Source organism: Zonotrichia leucophrys, chromosome 2, assembly GCF_028769735.1.
Source record: "Zonotrichia leucophrys gambelii isolate GWCS_2022_RI chromosome 2, RI_Zleu_2.0, whole genome shotgun sequence".
In the NCBI taxonomy this organism is placed as follows: Eukaryota; Metazoa; Chordata; class Aves; order Passeriformes; family Passerellidae; genus Zonotrichia; species Zonotrichia leucophrys.
The window spans coordinates 55,166,270-55,182,392 of record NC_088171.1 but is presented as its reverse complement, the minus strand read 5'-3'; the positions used below and the strand labels follow the sequence as shown (position 1 = coordinate 55,182,392).

Below are 16,123 nucleotides of genomic sequence, written 5' to 3'. Positions count from 1 at the left end.
TTCCAAAGGCTGCCACAGTTAAAACTCATCAATCTCGGGGGAAAAAATTATCCCCCAAGGAAGCCAAGCCCTCCCAACAAAACTCTGTCAGCAGGGAAGGTGGAAACCAGATGCTCTAACTTTCTCACGGCCGGTTACCTTGAAGTATTTCCAAGACTCTCTCACTTTTAGACATCTATGACTGACAAATATTGCACAGCTCAGCTGTCTGTTCAAATACTGGCTCAGCAAAGAAGCATTTAGAAAGTACCTGAACAGGCCAGGAACTGCACTTTTTCCCTTATTTTAGTTTTTTCTTGGGAAAGAGCAATCTAGGGACGGGGAGCTTTAGGAGAACACCCAGTTAAGGAAACAGCACCAAAATCCTCAGGTTTTTTCTCAGAAATAAATTCCCTTGTTGAAATGCACTTGGTCATGTCTCTATGTCCCCTCTTGGCTCCACAGCGGCGTCGGACGCACTTCTAAACCCACCCTCCCGGGCAGACCCCGGCTCCGCTGCCTCCATCTTCCCTCCGACGGCCCCGCACCCCGCAGGACTGGCTGCCGGCCTCTGCCCCTGGCACGGGCACTGTCCCACTGTCCCACTGTCCCTCCGCCCCTCCGCTCCCAGGTGCCCCCGCCCCGGTGCCGCGCTTCCGCCGTCCCGCTCTGAGCCGCGCTCCTCGGCGCTGCGGCCACAGTGCATTGACAGTCTCTACCTTCTCCCCGGCTTCCGCCATGGCGCAGCCAGGCAGCTGTCATGTGAGGGCAGGAAGCCGGCGAGGCCGAGGCACTCTGGGAAATGTAGTTTCGGCGGGAAGCAAGCGTTTCCTTCCCTCTCACCCGCTCTCTTTCCTTCCTCAGCCCAGCTGAGATGTGGTGGCGACGCCGTACAAAACGGAGGGCGCACCCCAGCTAAGTTTCCTCTCCACCTTCCCTAGCTGCGAGACGCTTTTTAAAGCTGAAATCCATCGATTCTCTGAGGGAGAGCAGCATGATCTCGCAGCTCCATGGTACACCCAGCTGTGATGAGACTGAAGGCAGCCACCGCAGTGCGTGATGAGCTGGCGCCCGATCAGGGTTCGGGTGTAGCTGAAGCCAAGAGCCATTGAGAGCCTGCCTGCTGCCACTGTTGTGTACAGCACTGCCAGTGCTCCCGGACCGGGCCCTTTAATTGTCATTGTTATGTTTGCCCAATTATCCCATCATAAAAAAACCCCAAACAATATTAAAAGTAGTAGCAATTTTAACTGAATAGTTAAAATAAAAAATATAAAATTGGATACAATATAATTTGATTAAAATAAGGGATAATTTGGTTCCAATAATAGCGCATAAGCAAAAGATAACCGCAGGGTACAGAATGCAGGGCTCTTGGACCCTTGCCACATCACGTACAAGCTTGCCAAGTAAAGATTCCCCCCTTTTATGCTATGTGTAAATGCCATCTCCTCCTATTTTCGGTTCATCATACTTCTATCTCCGCCTTCATTACCACCTTTACCATGCATGCGGCACCACTCAATTTGGTGGTCGCACAAGTCTTTGGGGGTTGTCTGATGAAGATTTCGTAGTCTTCATCTGTGTCCTTTAATTCACCTTTGGGTTACACATGCGCATCAAGCTAGTACAATGTAAGCCAAGACTAACATATCACTAGATCTACATAACAATGCAATAAATCCCTTATAATTAGCATTTTCTAGGACCCAACTAGGTTTTGCTCATTTTTAGCAACTGTATCTTCAGCTTCTTTCCTGTGGTCCTTGAGAGCATCTGCTGGGAGTGGGGGTGGAGCCTCTCCTCTCCCTCTCTTCTTTGGCATTACAACTTTTAACTATTTTATTATTCCCAAATATTAATTACTGTGTCAATATTGATTACTGTTTCGATTTTTATCAGCATGAATCATACCTATTTATCACATCATCCATCTCAGTAGCACTTGGTCGAGCACAGCTCTGGTTGCCATTATATCCTCCAGTTTCCATCAGAGCCTACATGTAGCAGCTTTGGTCCTCTCTGTACTTTTTACTTAATCATGAGTATTGAAATGGCCCACACTAATGTCAGGAGAAGGATTTCAGAAGCCTAAATGTCTTCTACAATTCTAGAAGCTGCTGTATCTTGATTTTTAAAAGCATAAAATAAGACTTGACTGTCTTTGTTGTACGCAAGCGGCTTTCTTTATGTGTTAAAAACATAATCAAAGCTAAGAAGCAATAGGCAGAACTTTTATAGTTTGGGTTTTGCCTTTGGAGCTATTTAGAATCTAAGGTGGAGCTACAGTGTTATGCATCCTTGAGTTCAAAGCCATGAATTTAAGAATGTGCAGTGCAGTTTACCTTTGGCAATAAAAGAGAAATCTTATAATACCACACTGCAAAACCTTAAGGCCATACAGATAATTGCAAGAGACTATTACCTTGGTCATGAAAATAATGTATATCATTGCTATACCTTTAGAAACTAATTGCCAGAATTTTGGCTGAGAAGAGCTAGAACTGTTCTTTAAAGTCACACTGAAAGTGGTACACAGGGTTGAGAGAGAGGTATCAAAGTTACAGTTTCAGTGCAGGAACATATAAAAATAGCTATCCTGAATAAATTTAATTTGAAAATGATAAAATAAACTATCTTTTTTATGGTTTGTTATGGACTGTCAAAGTGCCATGGCAAAGAAATGTATAATGGTCATCCAGGCCATATAAACCATAGGATATCTAGAGATAAAGAGATGCTTGCTTGACATTGTGCAAAATATTGTTGAGATATAATTGTAAATTTGGAGTCACCTTTGTTACAAAAAAACCTGATTGAAACTGGAAGGGACCAAAGGACCACTTTTAGGGTCTGATGGAAAAAAAGAAGGGCTTAGCAACTTCAGTCTGGCAATAAAAGAGATCTGAAGAGGAAGAACTATTAAAGTAAAAGGTATGAGATCAAATCAGTGTCATATTTTCAGTACATTTAGGCTGGAAATGAGAAATAGATTCCCATGTGTCAGACATGCATGGTCCTCAGAAGAATCTTGCTGGCAACGAATTTAACTGATTTCAAGATGAAACTTAATAAACTTAAATAAGAGATTGTAAGAGGTGTTTGCTGACAGCTGTGTGGCTTACCCAGAATGCTGCACATTATAGGCCCATTCAGTCCTTCTTGAATCTTAGTCCTGTTCAGATCAAGTGAAAGAATATATTATTGCTGTCTGTGGAGCCAGGATTAGTCCTTTAATATGTAATGCACAAGCTATATTTTCTGTTATTTGACACTGTGTATATCTTGTAAAAGGAAATTTTGCCAATGAGGTTTTTCCCTACTTTCAGGGGAAAAACCAAAACCTCTCAATAGGTTGACCAAAACCCCTCCCCAGTACCCCCCCTTTTTTCCTTTTTTTCTACATCAACAGGTATTTTGTGGCACTTTTTTAACTGGAAAGAACATTAGTAACTGACTTTGTAAGTGCCAAGAAAAACAGAATGTAAGGGAAAGGATTGCAGATCTTGTAAACTTTGCTATTATAACAGCTAGGGGTGTACATTTGCTCATTTTTCACAAACTGAGCCGTCAAGGAACAGCTGTTCTTGTTTTCATTGCACACAGAATAAGTAGTATAAACAATGTGATTTACTTATAGTGTGCTGCTCATTTCTGGCAGAATAGTGTAAAACTAATTCTTTTGTTGTTTAGACTTATGGTATGAATTCAATGTGCCATTATAATAGGTTTTCATTATGTTAGGAAAATTTAACATGTTTGCATCTGATTCTGCCACCCCTTCCACATCTGCCCTCCAGAAGAGCTGAAAGTCATCTACAAGCAATGCCATCAATAGGTTTTAAAACCTTTCAGCCCCTCCCACAAAGTACTCAGCATCCTTCAGATTTGGGCCTGAGAACAGTCAACCTTTGGAGATAAAAAGCTTAAGCATAGTTCAGCATAAGTGGGAAATATGGCACTGCCTAAGGGAAGTAAATGTTCTGTCCTAACCTTAAAGCCTACTTGCACTCTGTCTGCCAGCATAGAACTGAAGTCTGGCTTAAATTAGTTGTACTAGAGGTAGAGATTTGCGATATCTGGTGAGATTATAGATGCTTTGAGGTAGAGCATTTTGGCTCAGATTCATCTAATGATAGGTGGCTGTACTTTATCGCTTAGTTTTAACTTGGTTCACCAAAAATAGCGCTCTTCATAAGTATCTAAATAAATATTTTAGCCATACCATAATGCCTTTAATGTTCTTAGTGCCTATTTTAATGCACAGCTTCCAGTGGATGGGAATTCTGCAGGACATTTCTAACAGGATGATGACATACCAGCCAGTTTGAATTTTAAAAATTTATGTCTGTCAGGAGTTTCTGATTTATTTTTTTGCCACAGAAATCAGAATTAGCATTGAAGCTTGAACCTTGACCAACATTCAGAGTTCAAATAGTATTAAAATTTTTCTGTCTTGCTTTAACACACTTTTTCTCTGTGAGAGACTACTGTGAAACATAAGAAGTAGCAAGTATCCTTTGGTATATTACTGTATTTCAGTCTCCAAGAGCTCTCAGTTGCATTCGAGTAAAACTAATTCATCCAACAAAATATTCAGCTGGATTATCTCTCACCTGTCTCATCCCCACTTCTTCAGTTAAAAGAAAAAAAGGTGGTGTTGTCTCTAAGTTAACAGTGTTTAAAAACACTATGCTGTATAAAACATAGATAAAGTTGTCAATACAATGGAAGTTCAAAGATTTTCCTCTTTCTGTTGGTTTGTTTGTAGAAATAAATTTACAAGGATTTTTCTTTTTTATCCCTGCACTGAAATTATTATTTCTGTAAGACACTTTCAATTTATACCATAGCTTACATAATTAGAATCTTGAATATGTTCAGGAACTTTGTACTTTAATACCAATCCTGTTTGACTTGCTAGCAATATAGTGTTGTGCAGTTACTTACTTTTTTCTTCTTAATCCATATCTAAAATTTATTTACAACATTTCTTTGTGAAATAAGTATCCTAACAATGACTATTTAAAAAAATCAATTATAAATTTAAAACATAGTAGTAACATGTAGTTAACATGTAACTCATAGTAACATGATAGTAACTGCCATCATAGTAACTGCCTTCATAGTAACTGCCTTCTTCAACTGATAACTCCAGTGTAAATTTACAATATCATCAAGAAGGCAAGGTAAGAAATGGAACTATGCATAACTACTGTGTTCCACCACTGCAGTGTGTTAAAATTAAGTTTAAATGATCAGTGATTTTTATTAAAATGAGAGTGGTAACAAAATCAGAAAGATTATTACAAATTCTTTAAAATAGTTGAACTTTATTCCCTGACATTTAAAGATTTTCTCGAATTGCAGTAAATTATTTTCAAATCCTTCAGGAATAACATTCTCATCAGTCTTTTCTTTCTTCCTCTGACCTTCCCTCCCATCTGTCTTTCTTTTGCTCACTTTCCTTGTCTTTGCTCTCAGGCAGTCTTTATTGAAAGATACCTACTTGTGCTGTGTAGAACACACAAAGAAGATGAAAAAATGTGAAGCACAGTAAACAACATAAAGCCATTTATTAAAGATAAACAAGGGCTATTATAAAGGGAAAGGCAGGTAGTAAGGGATCCTACTAAAAAACTTATAGTTGAATATAAAAAGGATCTTGTAGAGAAGGATCAAGTCTGAAATTGAAAATTTATTGTGCTGTGAGAAAACGTCATAGATCTGTAGATTATGAAGCCAGATGGGAATAGTGCTGTTATTTAATCTGAGCTCCTCCCTAACATTGGCCATGAGATTTACCTGAATTAATTATTCTTTGTACCATTTTTTAAAACAGAAAACATACCTTGACATAACATTTCCAACTACATAAAAGTCCCTGCACTCCTGGTAAATCATTTCAAGAGCAGTTATACTCACTGCTAGAAAAATCAAGAATACAAAAGAAATAAAGCAGCGTTGCATCTCTCTTGGTCTTCCATACTGGTGATAGGATGCAGTCTGGGGAGAGCATATACCTCTGAGCTTCACTCCCTTGTCTTATCCTATCATCTACAGGCATGGAATTAGAGGTGTTAGAAGACACATCCCTGACTGCTTCTTTTCATATCTTCCTCCTCTGAGGAAAATCTCAGCCTTTCTGGATCTGGTGACGCTGAGGCTCCATGGGAAAGGATCAAGAAGACTGCAGTAAAGGAGGGGAATTAGGATATAGTCTCCAAATTTATCATTGCTCTTAAAGGTGTGCTATTAAAGGAGGGCAAATGTGAACCCAATATAGGAGCCAATGGCCTATGGGCAGGTGAAAGAACTGTGTAAGGCTGCTAGAGAGTATGGGAAGGGATCACCTTACTTCAACACCTTAATTTGGGCTACTTTCACCTCACATGACATAATGCCCCATGATATGCAGTACATAATGACCATGCTGTTATCCCCTACAGAATACACCTTTTGGGAAGGAAAGTAGACTATGCTAGGGACCAAGCATGGGCAAATTTAACTTTAGATCGCCTCACAGAAGAAGGGGCACACACCCAACCCAATGACCAAGCCGTGTGCCTCCCTAGACCTGTCCTAAATGACATCAAGGATGTGGCCAGAAAGGCCCTTATGCAGGTGCTCAATAACAGTACCCCTAACCTGGACTTTGTGGACATCAGACAAAGGCCTAATGAACCCTACATGGAATTTATTGATAGACTCAAAGTTGCAGTCAAAAGACAAATTTTGCTGGAAAGGTACTCAGAAAGCTATCTGTCTCCAATGCCAACCCAGAGTGCAAAAGGTTCCACGTTCTTTACCACCTGAGCCAGAACCTACTTTGACACAAATGATACAGGTTTGCCTCAGAACACCAAAACACTCAGTCACTTTTCAGGCACAGGTGGTAGGACAAGAAATTGCAGAAGCTTTTGCCACAATGTGAGTCATCCCTCAAAGGCAACAGCAACAGAACCCAAAGCTTTGCTTTTGATGCAGCAAAAGGGGATATTTCATAAAGGACTCCCCCCAGTGAGGAGCAAAACTCACTCCTAGGACTTGTAGACACAAAAGAAATTATCAAAGCACCAACCAATTCTGCACAAAACGGGGAAGTTGTAGCAGGCTGCCACCAGGAAACTTCCAGCGGAGTGCAGGATGGCCCTGCACGAGGACACAAATAACCCAGCCATCAGTGCCTGCCATTAGACAAGGGCTAGTAGCCCAAAGCTTCAGTGCACCATTTTAGGACTTCCAGTAGCCTTGCCTATAGGTGCTATGCTGGGTTTGGGAAGCGCCAAGCCAGTAATGTTGACAGATTACTCAGCAGACTGCATCTCCACTGGACAGCTTGAGCCTAAAAATCAGGAGCTGTTAATGTGGGGAACTACAGGTCAAAGACTGAGATATTCTTTTTGTTTTACCATCATTACTATCAGTAATTTCGCAACAGGAGATTGCAGTATTAGCTGTGTATCCTAATCCACCTTGTTTTTTTCCCCAAGGACTACAAATTGCACAAGCAATCTTACGCCCTAAACAAAACATCGACAGCACACCAAAATCCCTAGTAATGGGGACTCAAGTCCCCATTACTATGCTGCAGACCTCAATTAATTTGCACTTTGGAATTTAACAACAAGAAAATTATATTAACAAGGCTAGTAAACACCAGTGTGGACATGACAGTGATCTCACGATCCAAGTGGTCCCTGGAGTGGACTCTCAGGAAGCTGCACTCCGGCAATACCACTAGACCATGCTACCACAAAGTATGAAGAATTCTCCAACCATCTCCCAGTGTTTTGTCACCAAGGTGTTAGATGCATTCCGCAAGAAACACCCACAGACCATCATCTACCATTATATAGATGACATCCTCATTACTACAAAAACCAGTTCAGCCCTAGAGATTGGACCAAGAGCTACCACCACAGCTGTCCAAAGGGCAGGGCTCACCATCGCTGAGGCAAAAATACAGCAAATGCCACCTTAGAAGTACTTGAGATTTCAAATTCTTTCCCAGATTATGCGATCATAACCACTACAACTGAATGAAAATCTACAGACACTCCATGACTTACAAAAGCTACTCGGAACTATCAGTTGGGTTAGATCCCTGCTTAGCATTACTAATGAAGATTTGGCTCCATTGTTTGTCCTACTGAAAGGAGATCCAGCACTGAATTCACCCCGACATCTAACCGATGAGGCAAAAATACCTTAGGCCAAGTGTCGCAAGCCATTCAAACAGCAAGTGAAATAAACAGGGCCAGGAGAATTCTTCTCTTTCTTAATACTTTTATTAAAAGTGATCAGCTCAGGATTGGGCAGCTCGGCAGGGCTGCAGTCCCCATCGCGTCGCCCAGGGCGACTCAGAGGAGGAGCAGGACATGCGCAGCTCTGTCCACTAGGGGCAGAGCTCGGGGATCCGGTCCTCGTGGGAGCCTTTAGGGCGTGGTGTCCCCGTCAGATGTTGCCCCTCCTTGCCCAGTCGGCTTGGTCTCCCCGCCGGGGACGACTCCCATGGTCAGGGCGAGAGGGACTCTGCATCTCTGCAGGCTCAGCACCTCTGCAGGCTCAGCACTCGGCTCCTCACGTCCAGACATCACTCTAGTCTCTCAACTCTTAGGTGGCTCGTTGTTTTTGGGGTTTTCTCTGTGCCTTTGGAGTCGGGGTCCCAAAAAGCATGCTGGTCCTGGAGTCACTTTGCATAACCCCCCCCCACCCTCTCAGGTGTCTTCACTATGCTAGGAAAAGAGCACCTTAGCCTCGGGGAAGGGCCATTACCTCGCCCTAGCCAGGGCTTTTACTAATACAAAAGGGGCGATAAGCTACAACGACCCGTGATTACAATAACAAAACATGCAAAACCTTGGCAGGGACAGAGATCTGGCTGCCTTTTTGTAACTTTTTCTCACAAAAAAAAAAATTAACAGAATTTCTGTTCATAACAGCAAGCACATCAAATGAATCCTGACTTACCATTTTTGTTAGTTATTCTGGGGAAAGAACCTCAACTTCATGCTCAATTTTTCAGTGAGATTCTAAATCACTTGTTCCTTTGTTAATTTTAGAATGGGTTTTCCTACCCCATCAGCCAGGGAAAACCATAACGATAAAACCAGAAATGATGTCTCAGCTTGTCATAAGAGCTAGGTCATGCTTAAATTCCCTTTCAGGAAAAAGTTTTTCCATGATATTTTTACTAATAACTACTGTATATTTGGAATAGTTATGACAGCAATCAGAACATTTACAAATTGCACTTGAAAATTTCACCAGAGAAATTTCAACTCACTACCCTAAACACAAATTTTTGCATTCCTCATTTAACTTAATTCCCAAACCACTAAAAAGTGATATACCTGTTAATGCAATTACCTCTTCACAGATGGACCTAGACAGTCTCATAAATGAGTTATAGTATTACAAGATCTGGTAACACATAATTACAAGTCAGATATTGAGACCATGGAGGGGTCACCACAAATAGTTGGACTGGCAGTTGTTGACACAGTGACAGAGCCTTGTCTAAATTCATACATTCTTTTAATTTAATTACTGATTATTCTTATATTTCAGAAATCGTCAAAAGAGCTAAAAATTAATTTCTGAACTCAGTTAGTAATGATATTCTTTACTTAAAAATTTAATTCTCATTCTTTCCAAGAGACAGCATCCTTATTTTGTCATGCACATACCTTCATACACCTCATTACCAAGATTCCCAGCAGAAAGAAACACCTTTACACTGACTATACCTACCACACTTCCAAACGTCTTTAAACAGGCACAACTCAGTCACTCATTCTTCCATCAAAATGCTCCCACACTAACACCCATGTTTAACATTACCAAAGATCAAGCCAAAGCAATTATCACCATATGCCCCAACTGTCAAAAGTATTCCCTACCATCTGTCAGGGCAGGAGTAAATCCTCAAGAGCTACACAATCTCCAAATTTAGCAGTGATGTTACACACTACACATCTTTTGGCCATTTTAAATATTTACATGTTTCAACTGACACCTTCCCAGGAGCAATTTTTACCTCTGTTCATGTTGGAGAAACAGCCAAAGATACCATCAAACACTTTTTATGGGCTTTTTTAACTTTAGGAATCCCACAAGAAATTAAAACACATAACAGACCTGCCTATGTTTCTCAGAAAACACAACAATTTTTTAAGCTGAGAATCAAACACACTACAGGCATTCCACACTCCCCCACAGGCCAATTAATTACCAAGAAAGCCCATAGGTCTCTCAAGTGCCTACTGAACAACAGAAAGAGGAAAGAAAGACATTATCCACTGTAGAGAAGCTTACTAAAGGTATATATATATGTATATTTAACTTTCTGAACAACTCTTTTATAAAACCAAATGCACCAATTATCAGACATTTTTCCAACAAAATACAAGTGCAATTAAAAGAAAAAGCTGCAATTTTAATCAAAGACCTAGAAACAAGCCAAATTTTGAGACAATTTCCAATGATTACTTGGAAGAAGAGATATACTTGTGTTTCCACAGATAAAAATCCTCAGTAGATTCTGACTAAAAACGTCAACCTGTACCTACAGCCGCTACAAGAACACCAAGTCAACAAGCAAAAAGATCCCAAGAGATTACACAAAGAAAAGCAAAACCCCAACAAGCTACAAATAGTAACCCTAAATCCCTAATGGTCTACTATTACTAAAATTCTTAGTATTACCAAATTTCAGACGTGACCTGCAAAAGACTCCTACTCGCTATATCCATCGTAGTCAACACTATGTTCCTCACTAAAACCTAGGACATCCCACAGCCGAAGCAAAACTTTTCGATAACGCTAACCAATGTCACGCAGCAAAAAGCCTTATGCCTATCAATAACTACTCCAGACAACCCCTTTTCCACCTGGTTAGTAAAGTTGCCGGCAAATGAGTAGCTGTTAACTAAGGATGCCATCTGCAAACAGCATCTTCGCAATGCACCGTTAATAATTGGGATTACTAAGCCTAGGACGTACTGCATGCACCACTAGGGCCCCAAAAATTAGAAATTTTGCATTCTGTTAAAATAGATTTTTGTGTTAAATTTCATTATGTGTATAAGACAGAAGCAATACAGAAAATACAGAGTGGCACTGATACCCAACAAATAAGAAATGAGCAAAAAAATATGGTGGGATATTTCCCCCCATTATCCTATCTACACAAATGAAAGCATGTGGTTTAATTACACCTCATCCATCCTCTCTTGATCCAGTGATTCCCCATTACAATTACCATCTGAAACATTTCTCATCTGTGGAGGCAGAGCATAGCCCACCATTTCATCACACATCAAGAGCAGACCATGTAGCTTAGGGAAGCATACTCTACTGACACCCAACCTCACAATGATTCCTAACAAAAAGATTAGGCAAAAAAAAAATGTTCAGCAATTTAAAGCAGATTACAAAGACAAAATTAACTTTTAGGTCTTAAGACCTAAAAGCAGCATTGGCATTAGTCCTTGGAGTGCTGCAGCAAGAGCTTTGAAAATGTTAGACACTCTTAGGTGTTAGCTGAGTAAGTATACCCACACTACATCCAAAGCATTAAATGAGCTACTAACTAATACTGATAGCATCAAGCATGCCACCCTGCAAAATAAGGCCACCATAGGCTTCCTGCTGCTAGCTCAAGGACACAGCTGCGAGGACTTCAATGGCATGTGCTGCATAAATCTGAAAGACCACAGCAAGTTCATTCACAAAAGCATCCAAATATTAAAAGAAAGAGTCAAGAAACTACAAGTCAAAGACAATAATGACTAGTTAAATTGACTACTTAAAAGCTGGGGTTTATCAGGCTAGTTGTTGTCTGTAGTCGAAGTTGTATTGTTAGTTATTGTAGTTGTTGTTATTGTTTTAATGTTGTTACCATGTTTAATAAGCTATTTGTTGAACATTTTTAGGAAGTCTTTACATTCATTATTTTTAATAGACTAGAAAGGGGGAAATGTGGGATTCTGCCAACCTGAGACAGCCACTACCTTAAAGCCATGGGAGAAATATTTTTCGTTTGGGTGAGAAGAATGGGATTCTGGGAATTGTTATGTTAATAAGGTTACGCCTTATATGGTTATGTTTTTAGTTCCCATTCCTAGTTGGTTGTTAGTATGTTGCATATAAGGTAGTGTTCTTATCTCTTGTTCATGATTGGTCCCCTGCCCTCTAATCATTCACTATATATTGTTGTGTTTCCCCCATTTTCAGGTCCTTTAGAGCTAAACCCATACTGTGTGCGCCTTCTGCTAGTTATTATTTTATCCATTAAAGTTCTTTTGTTTTCAGGCAACCCAGTTGACCCATCTATATTTCTTTTATCACACTACTCCTGGCCAGTCCAGTTCTGAGGTCGCAGCTGCCGGACCATGACAATGTGTTTCCTGATTCCTGGCATTATGTTTTCACTACAGGACAACTTTTCCACCTTTGATGTCCTGCTTCAAGTATATCCTTTTTTCATTAAGCAAATACTGATTTTCTTCTCTTGTTTGCAAGCAGACTGGAAATTAACCTGGCTCTTTTTGGTTGCTTCATTGTTTGTGAATCATGTGAGAATAGAATTTATTAATTACCTGCTATTGCTCATTTAATGGGCAATCACAAGTGTCTTTTCTCATGACATGTGTTAAGCAGCACCAATTAAGAATGCTTTTCCATGACAAAGTATCAGGCTTTCCCCTTAACTATTTAATATCATGCAGGTAGTCCTGCTCCCAACATTTAATGCAGATTATATGATTTAGAAGGAACTGGACAGGTGCGCTCATAACTCTTGTTATTTATTTTATAGGCATCCAGCTCCTTATTATGATTAGTAATTTATATTATAGTGATGACAGCAGCATACTACTTATTTTTGAACATAGTTGAGAAGATACAATTTCTAGCTGAAAAAACACACTTATAAATCAACACAAGATCTTATTTGAATTCTGTCTAACCCTTGAAGTAGCTGGTATTGGTAAGAGATGGGGAGGATCAAAGGGTTATAGGAAAAGATGGAAGTGAACGGCGGCAACGAGAGTTGGTGGTGGCAGGTACAGCATACTGGGATTTTGGAGGTTTGCTAATACATCTAGCTCTACTTCTGAAGAATCAGTATACAGATCTCCTCTGTCAAGTGATACATAACATGTTAATTTAGACTTTAGTCATTTGGGGAGCAGAATTACTGGAGTATTAAGCCTAAGTATTATTTTCTAAGGCCATCTCTGTGAGAAAATTTGATTGAGATGGCAGAATGGGAAAGTAATGGGAGCTGGCTGTTATCCTGGGATATGCCACAGAGTCACTAAATAGGAAGGGAATTGTTTCACTGTTTATACATCACTTCCCCATCAATGAAATAGAAGTCATGAAATGTGCTGATTGTTGTGAGGTATTTTGATATCTATGATGAAATGTCCTAAAAATCTGAGGCTTGTTCCAAAGCCCTTTGAAGTCCTCAGAAGGCCCTTGATTCAGCTATCTTAATTTGCATTTGGCTTAGTCTACTAGTCCCCCACCACACTCCTGAAATTTGGAAATGTACCACTGAATGCATTTCTCAAAGATGGAAAAATATATTCTCAAGTAATCATTATCATTATCTTTGACTATTTGACTATTCAGTTTGAATTTAGAAAACCGCAGAATGATATATGCATTTGGATTATTTGTAATATTTTACAAGATCAAGGTGAAAACTTAGAAGACGGAGGAGGAAAAGCTCCAGCATGTTTCCCTGACACCAAAGAAAGAACTCTGACAGAAACAAGCTCTGGGGTTTTTTTATCTTTCTTTTCTGAAGGTAGATGAAAAAGATCAGGAGAAGCTATGTCTCATTAGAAGTGAAGAAGTCTGTGGTAATCCATACTAAATTTACCAGGACTTATCTTCTAAGAAGGTATTAGATACCAAAGGGCAGGTAGTTACATTGAAAAAAAAATGGATGTTTAATTTTTTTCCATGTAATAAAGGAAATGGCACAGACATTCCAGAAGAATTTTAAATCTTTTACTGTGATAGGTAAGGTGAGAGAAGGCTGTAAGATGAATCCTCATTATTCAACAAAGCTCACAACAAATGAAATGTGTGCTGTAAGAACATACTTTGTTTTCTTTTTTTTTTTCCTGGAGACTAAATAGCTTCTTTTTGTTAAAATAGAAACATTGCCTTTATGAAGAAAACATTTTTTCCTAATCAATATTTTTTTAACCTCTGGGTTATTACTTCCTCAAATATATTTTTTTTTCTTCCAGATCAGTCTGTGTACTTTAATGAAAAATCTGCAGAATAGACACATGCTATTGTTTGCATTAAAACTTTCAGAGGTTATTACCTGTGATAGGGCATTACTTGTCTTCAGTACAATTTTTTTGTGATGTATCAGGTTCTTAGGATGTATGTCTGTGTGTATGTACTCATAATTGGGACTAAAACGAACTAGCTGTTGGCAAAGCATGAATATCCACAACCTGGTTAAAGACCCAGGAAACACACATTCTGTTCTTGCTATGCCATATATTTTATATCTTCTATATGCCTCTTGACTTCTTTAAACTTCAGATAGCTGGTAAATTAGGCTAATACCATAGGGGCATTTATCTATCTTTCTTGACCACTTCAGAAGACTGGTGATTGCTGGAAACATCAACATTTTTTTTTTATTAAACTGCAGGTAATGTAAAATATTTTAAATTTTCAAGTTTTTGTTTTTCTTCATTTTTAGAATAGAAAATATGCAAATACAATAAAAGGTGATTTATTTCTAAAAGCGCTTATGCCAGCTGGTAATTCTCCTGAAGGCTTTTCTCTGCCCAGATCATTATTTTGTATCACAAAACAGCTTAAATTCTCAGGAGTCATAAACTGGTTTGTCTCCATCAGGACTTTGACTGTTGGATATCTGTTGGAATTAGCTCAATGCTATTTATTTTGGAGCCCTGATCTAATACGAGTCAACAGGTTTGAATGTATGCCTTCAAACCAGATGCAGACCATACATCAAAATAGAGCCTTAGATATTTTTTTTTTGAGCTTTAGCCAGAGCAGGATGATGAACACTGTGTTTGAAACTGCTGATGCTATTGAAAAACCCTACAATAAAATATCTGTTGCTATCTTTTTTCCTTGATTACCAAGCTGAAAGCAAGATTTTATAATAAATGGCAAATCATGATTGCTTCCTTTTCTATGTCTGTCACCCATCTTATTTGGAGAAACTTGGACAGCTGTTGCCTAATTATTGGACTCAATCCCAGTATGCCTGTAAAGTGTCAGTGTTCTCTGTCATCCTGCTTCCACATTATCAGAAGTTCTTTGTGAACTCTGCCTTTCAGTCCTCTTACACAGTGCACTCTATCCCACATGAGTTTGGGTACACAATTTTAACTGAGCCTATATCACAAGCTTATCACTCATGTAAAAGTAGAAGCCCAGTCCCCATTTCATTCATAAATTTAAATAGGAGTCATGTTCTTAACTGCACTGGACCCATTTATAATTAGTGATTAAGATAAATCCAGAAAACTGATTGTAGTGCAATAAAGATAAATAAATAAGTAGGAATACATGATATAGTAATATGAAGTATTATGAGACTGGATTTGATCCTAGGTGTCCTTTCCTAGCATACCTACTGTTTTTCTCCTATTTAGTTTTCTTAAAAAAAAAAAAAAAAATTTGGGAACTTATCCAAACTGAACAATCTTGCTTTAAAATATATGCCTAAATGACACATTATTTTTTGTGAGATCTGAGCTGATGGGGGAAGTCACTGGCACTGCAGGGAAGAATGTGTCATTCTTTTTATCTAAATTCCCGAACAAGTTGAGGCTGTTCAGATTAAAGACTAACCCTGTCTACTTCAAATACTTGTTTCAAAATGGTTCTTCTGTAAGATTTTGGCACTTTTTCCTATGTTTATGAACACTATCCAGTGATGTTAAAAGTACTAGAAACATTCCTATCAATTTCAACTAATGTTGCATTAGAACAAAATACAATAAAATATTCAGTGGATTAATTTTTCTACAGGTCCTTAAAGTTACTTAATTTTTTAGAGCTTGAATAGATAATCTGGGAGGAAGAAAGTCTCTCTAATGTCAGGGGCAGAACAACTTTGTTAGCT

The 16,123-nt window shown here is 39.1% G+C and overlaps 1 protein-coding gene across 2 annotated transcripts in view; it reads right to left on the bottom strand.

Annotated features, from left to right (window-relative positions):
• The window catches only part of VPS41 (VPS41 subunit of HOPS complex), a 110,596-nt gene extending 109,787 nt beyond the window's left edge, over window positions 1–809 (bottom strand). Inside the window, exon 1 of one of the 2 annotated variants that reach the window (XM_064705053.1) lies at window positions 699–809. In XM_064705053.1, the coding sequence (XP_064561123.1) occupies window positions 699–719 (21 nt within the window). In that variant the 5' untranslated portion in view covers window positions 720–809. The remainder of the gene's footprint in view (window positions 1–698) is intronic. The other variant, XM_064705052.1, reaches the window with a different exon arrangement.
• Window positions 810–16,123: the final 15,314 nt, after the last annotated feature.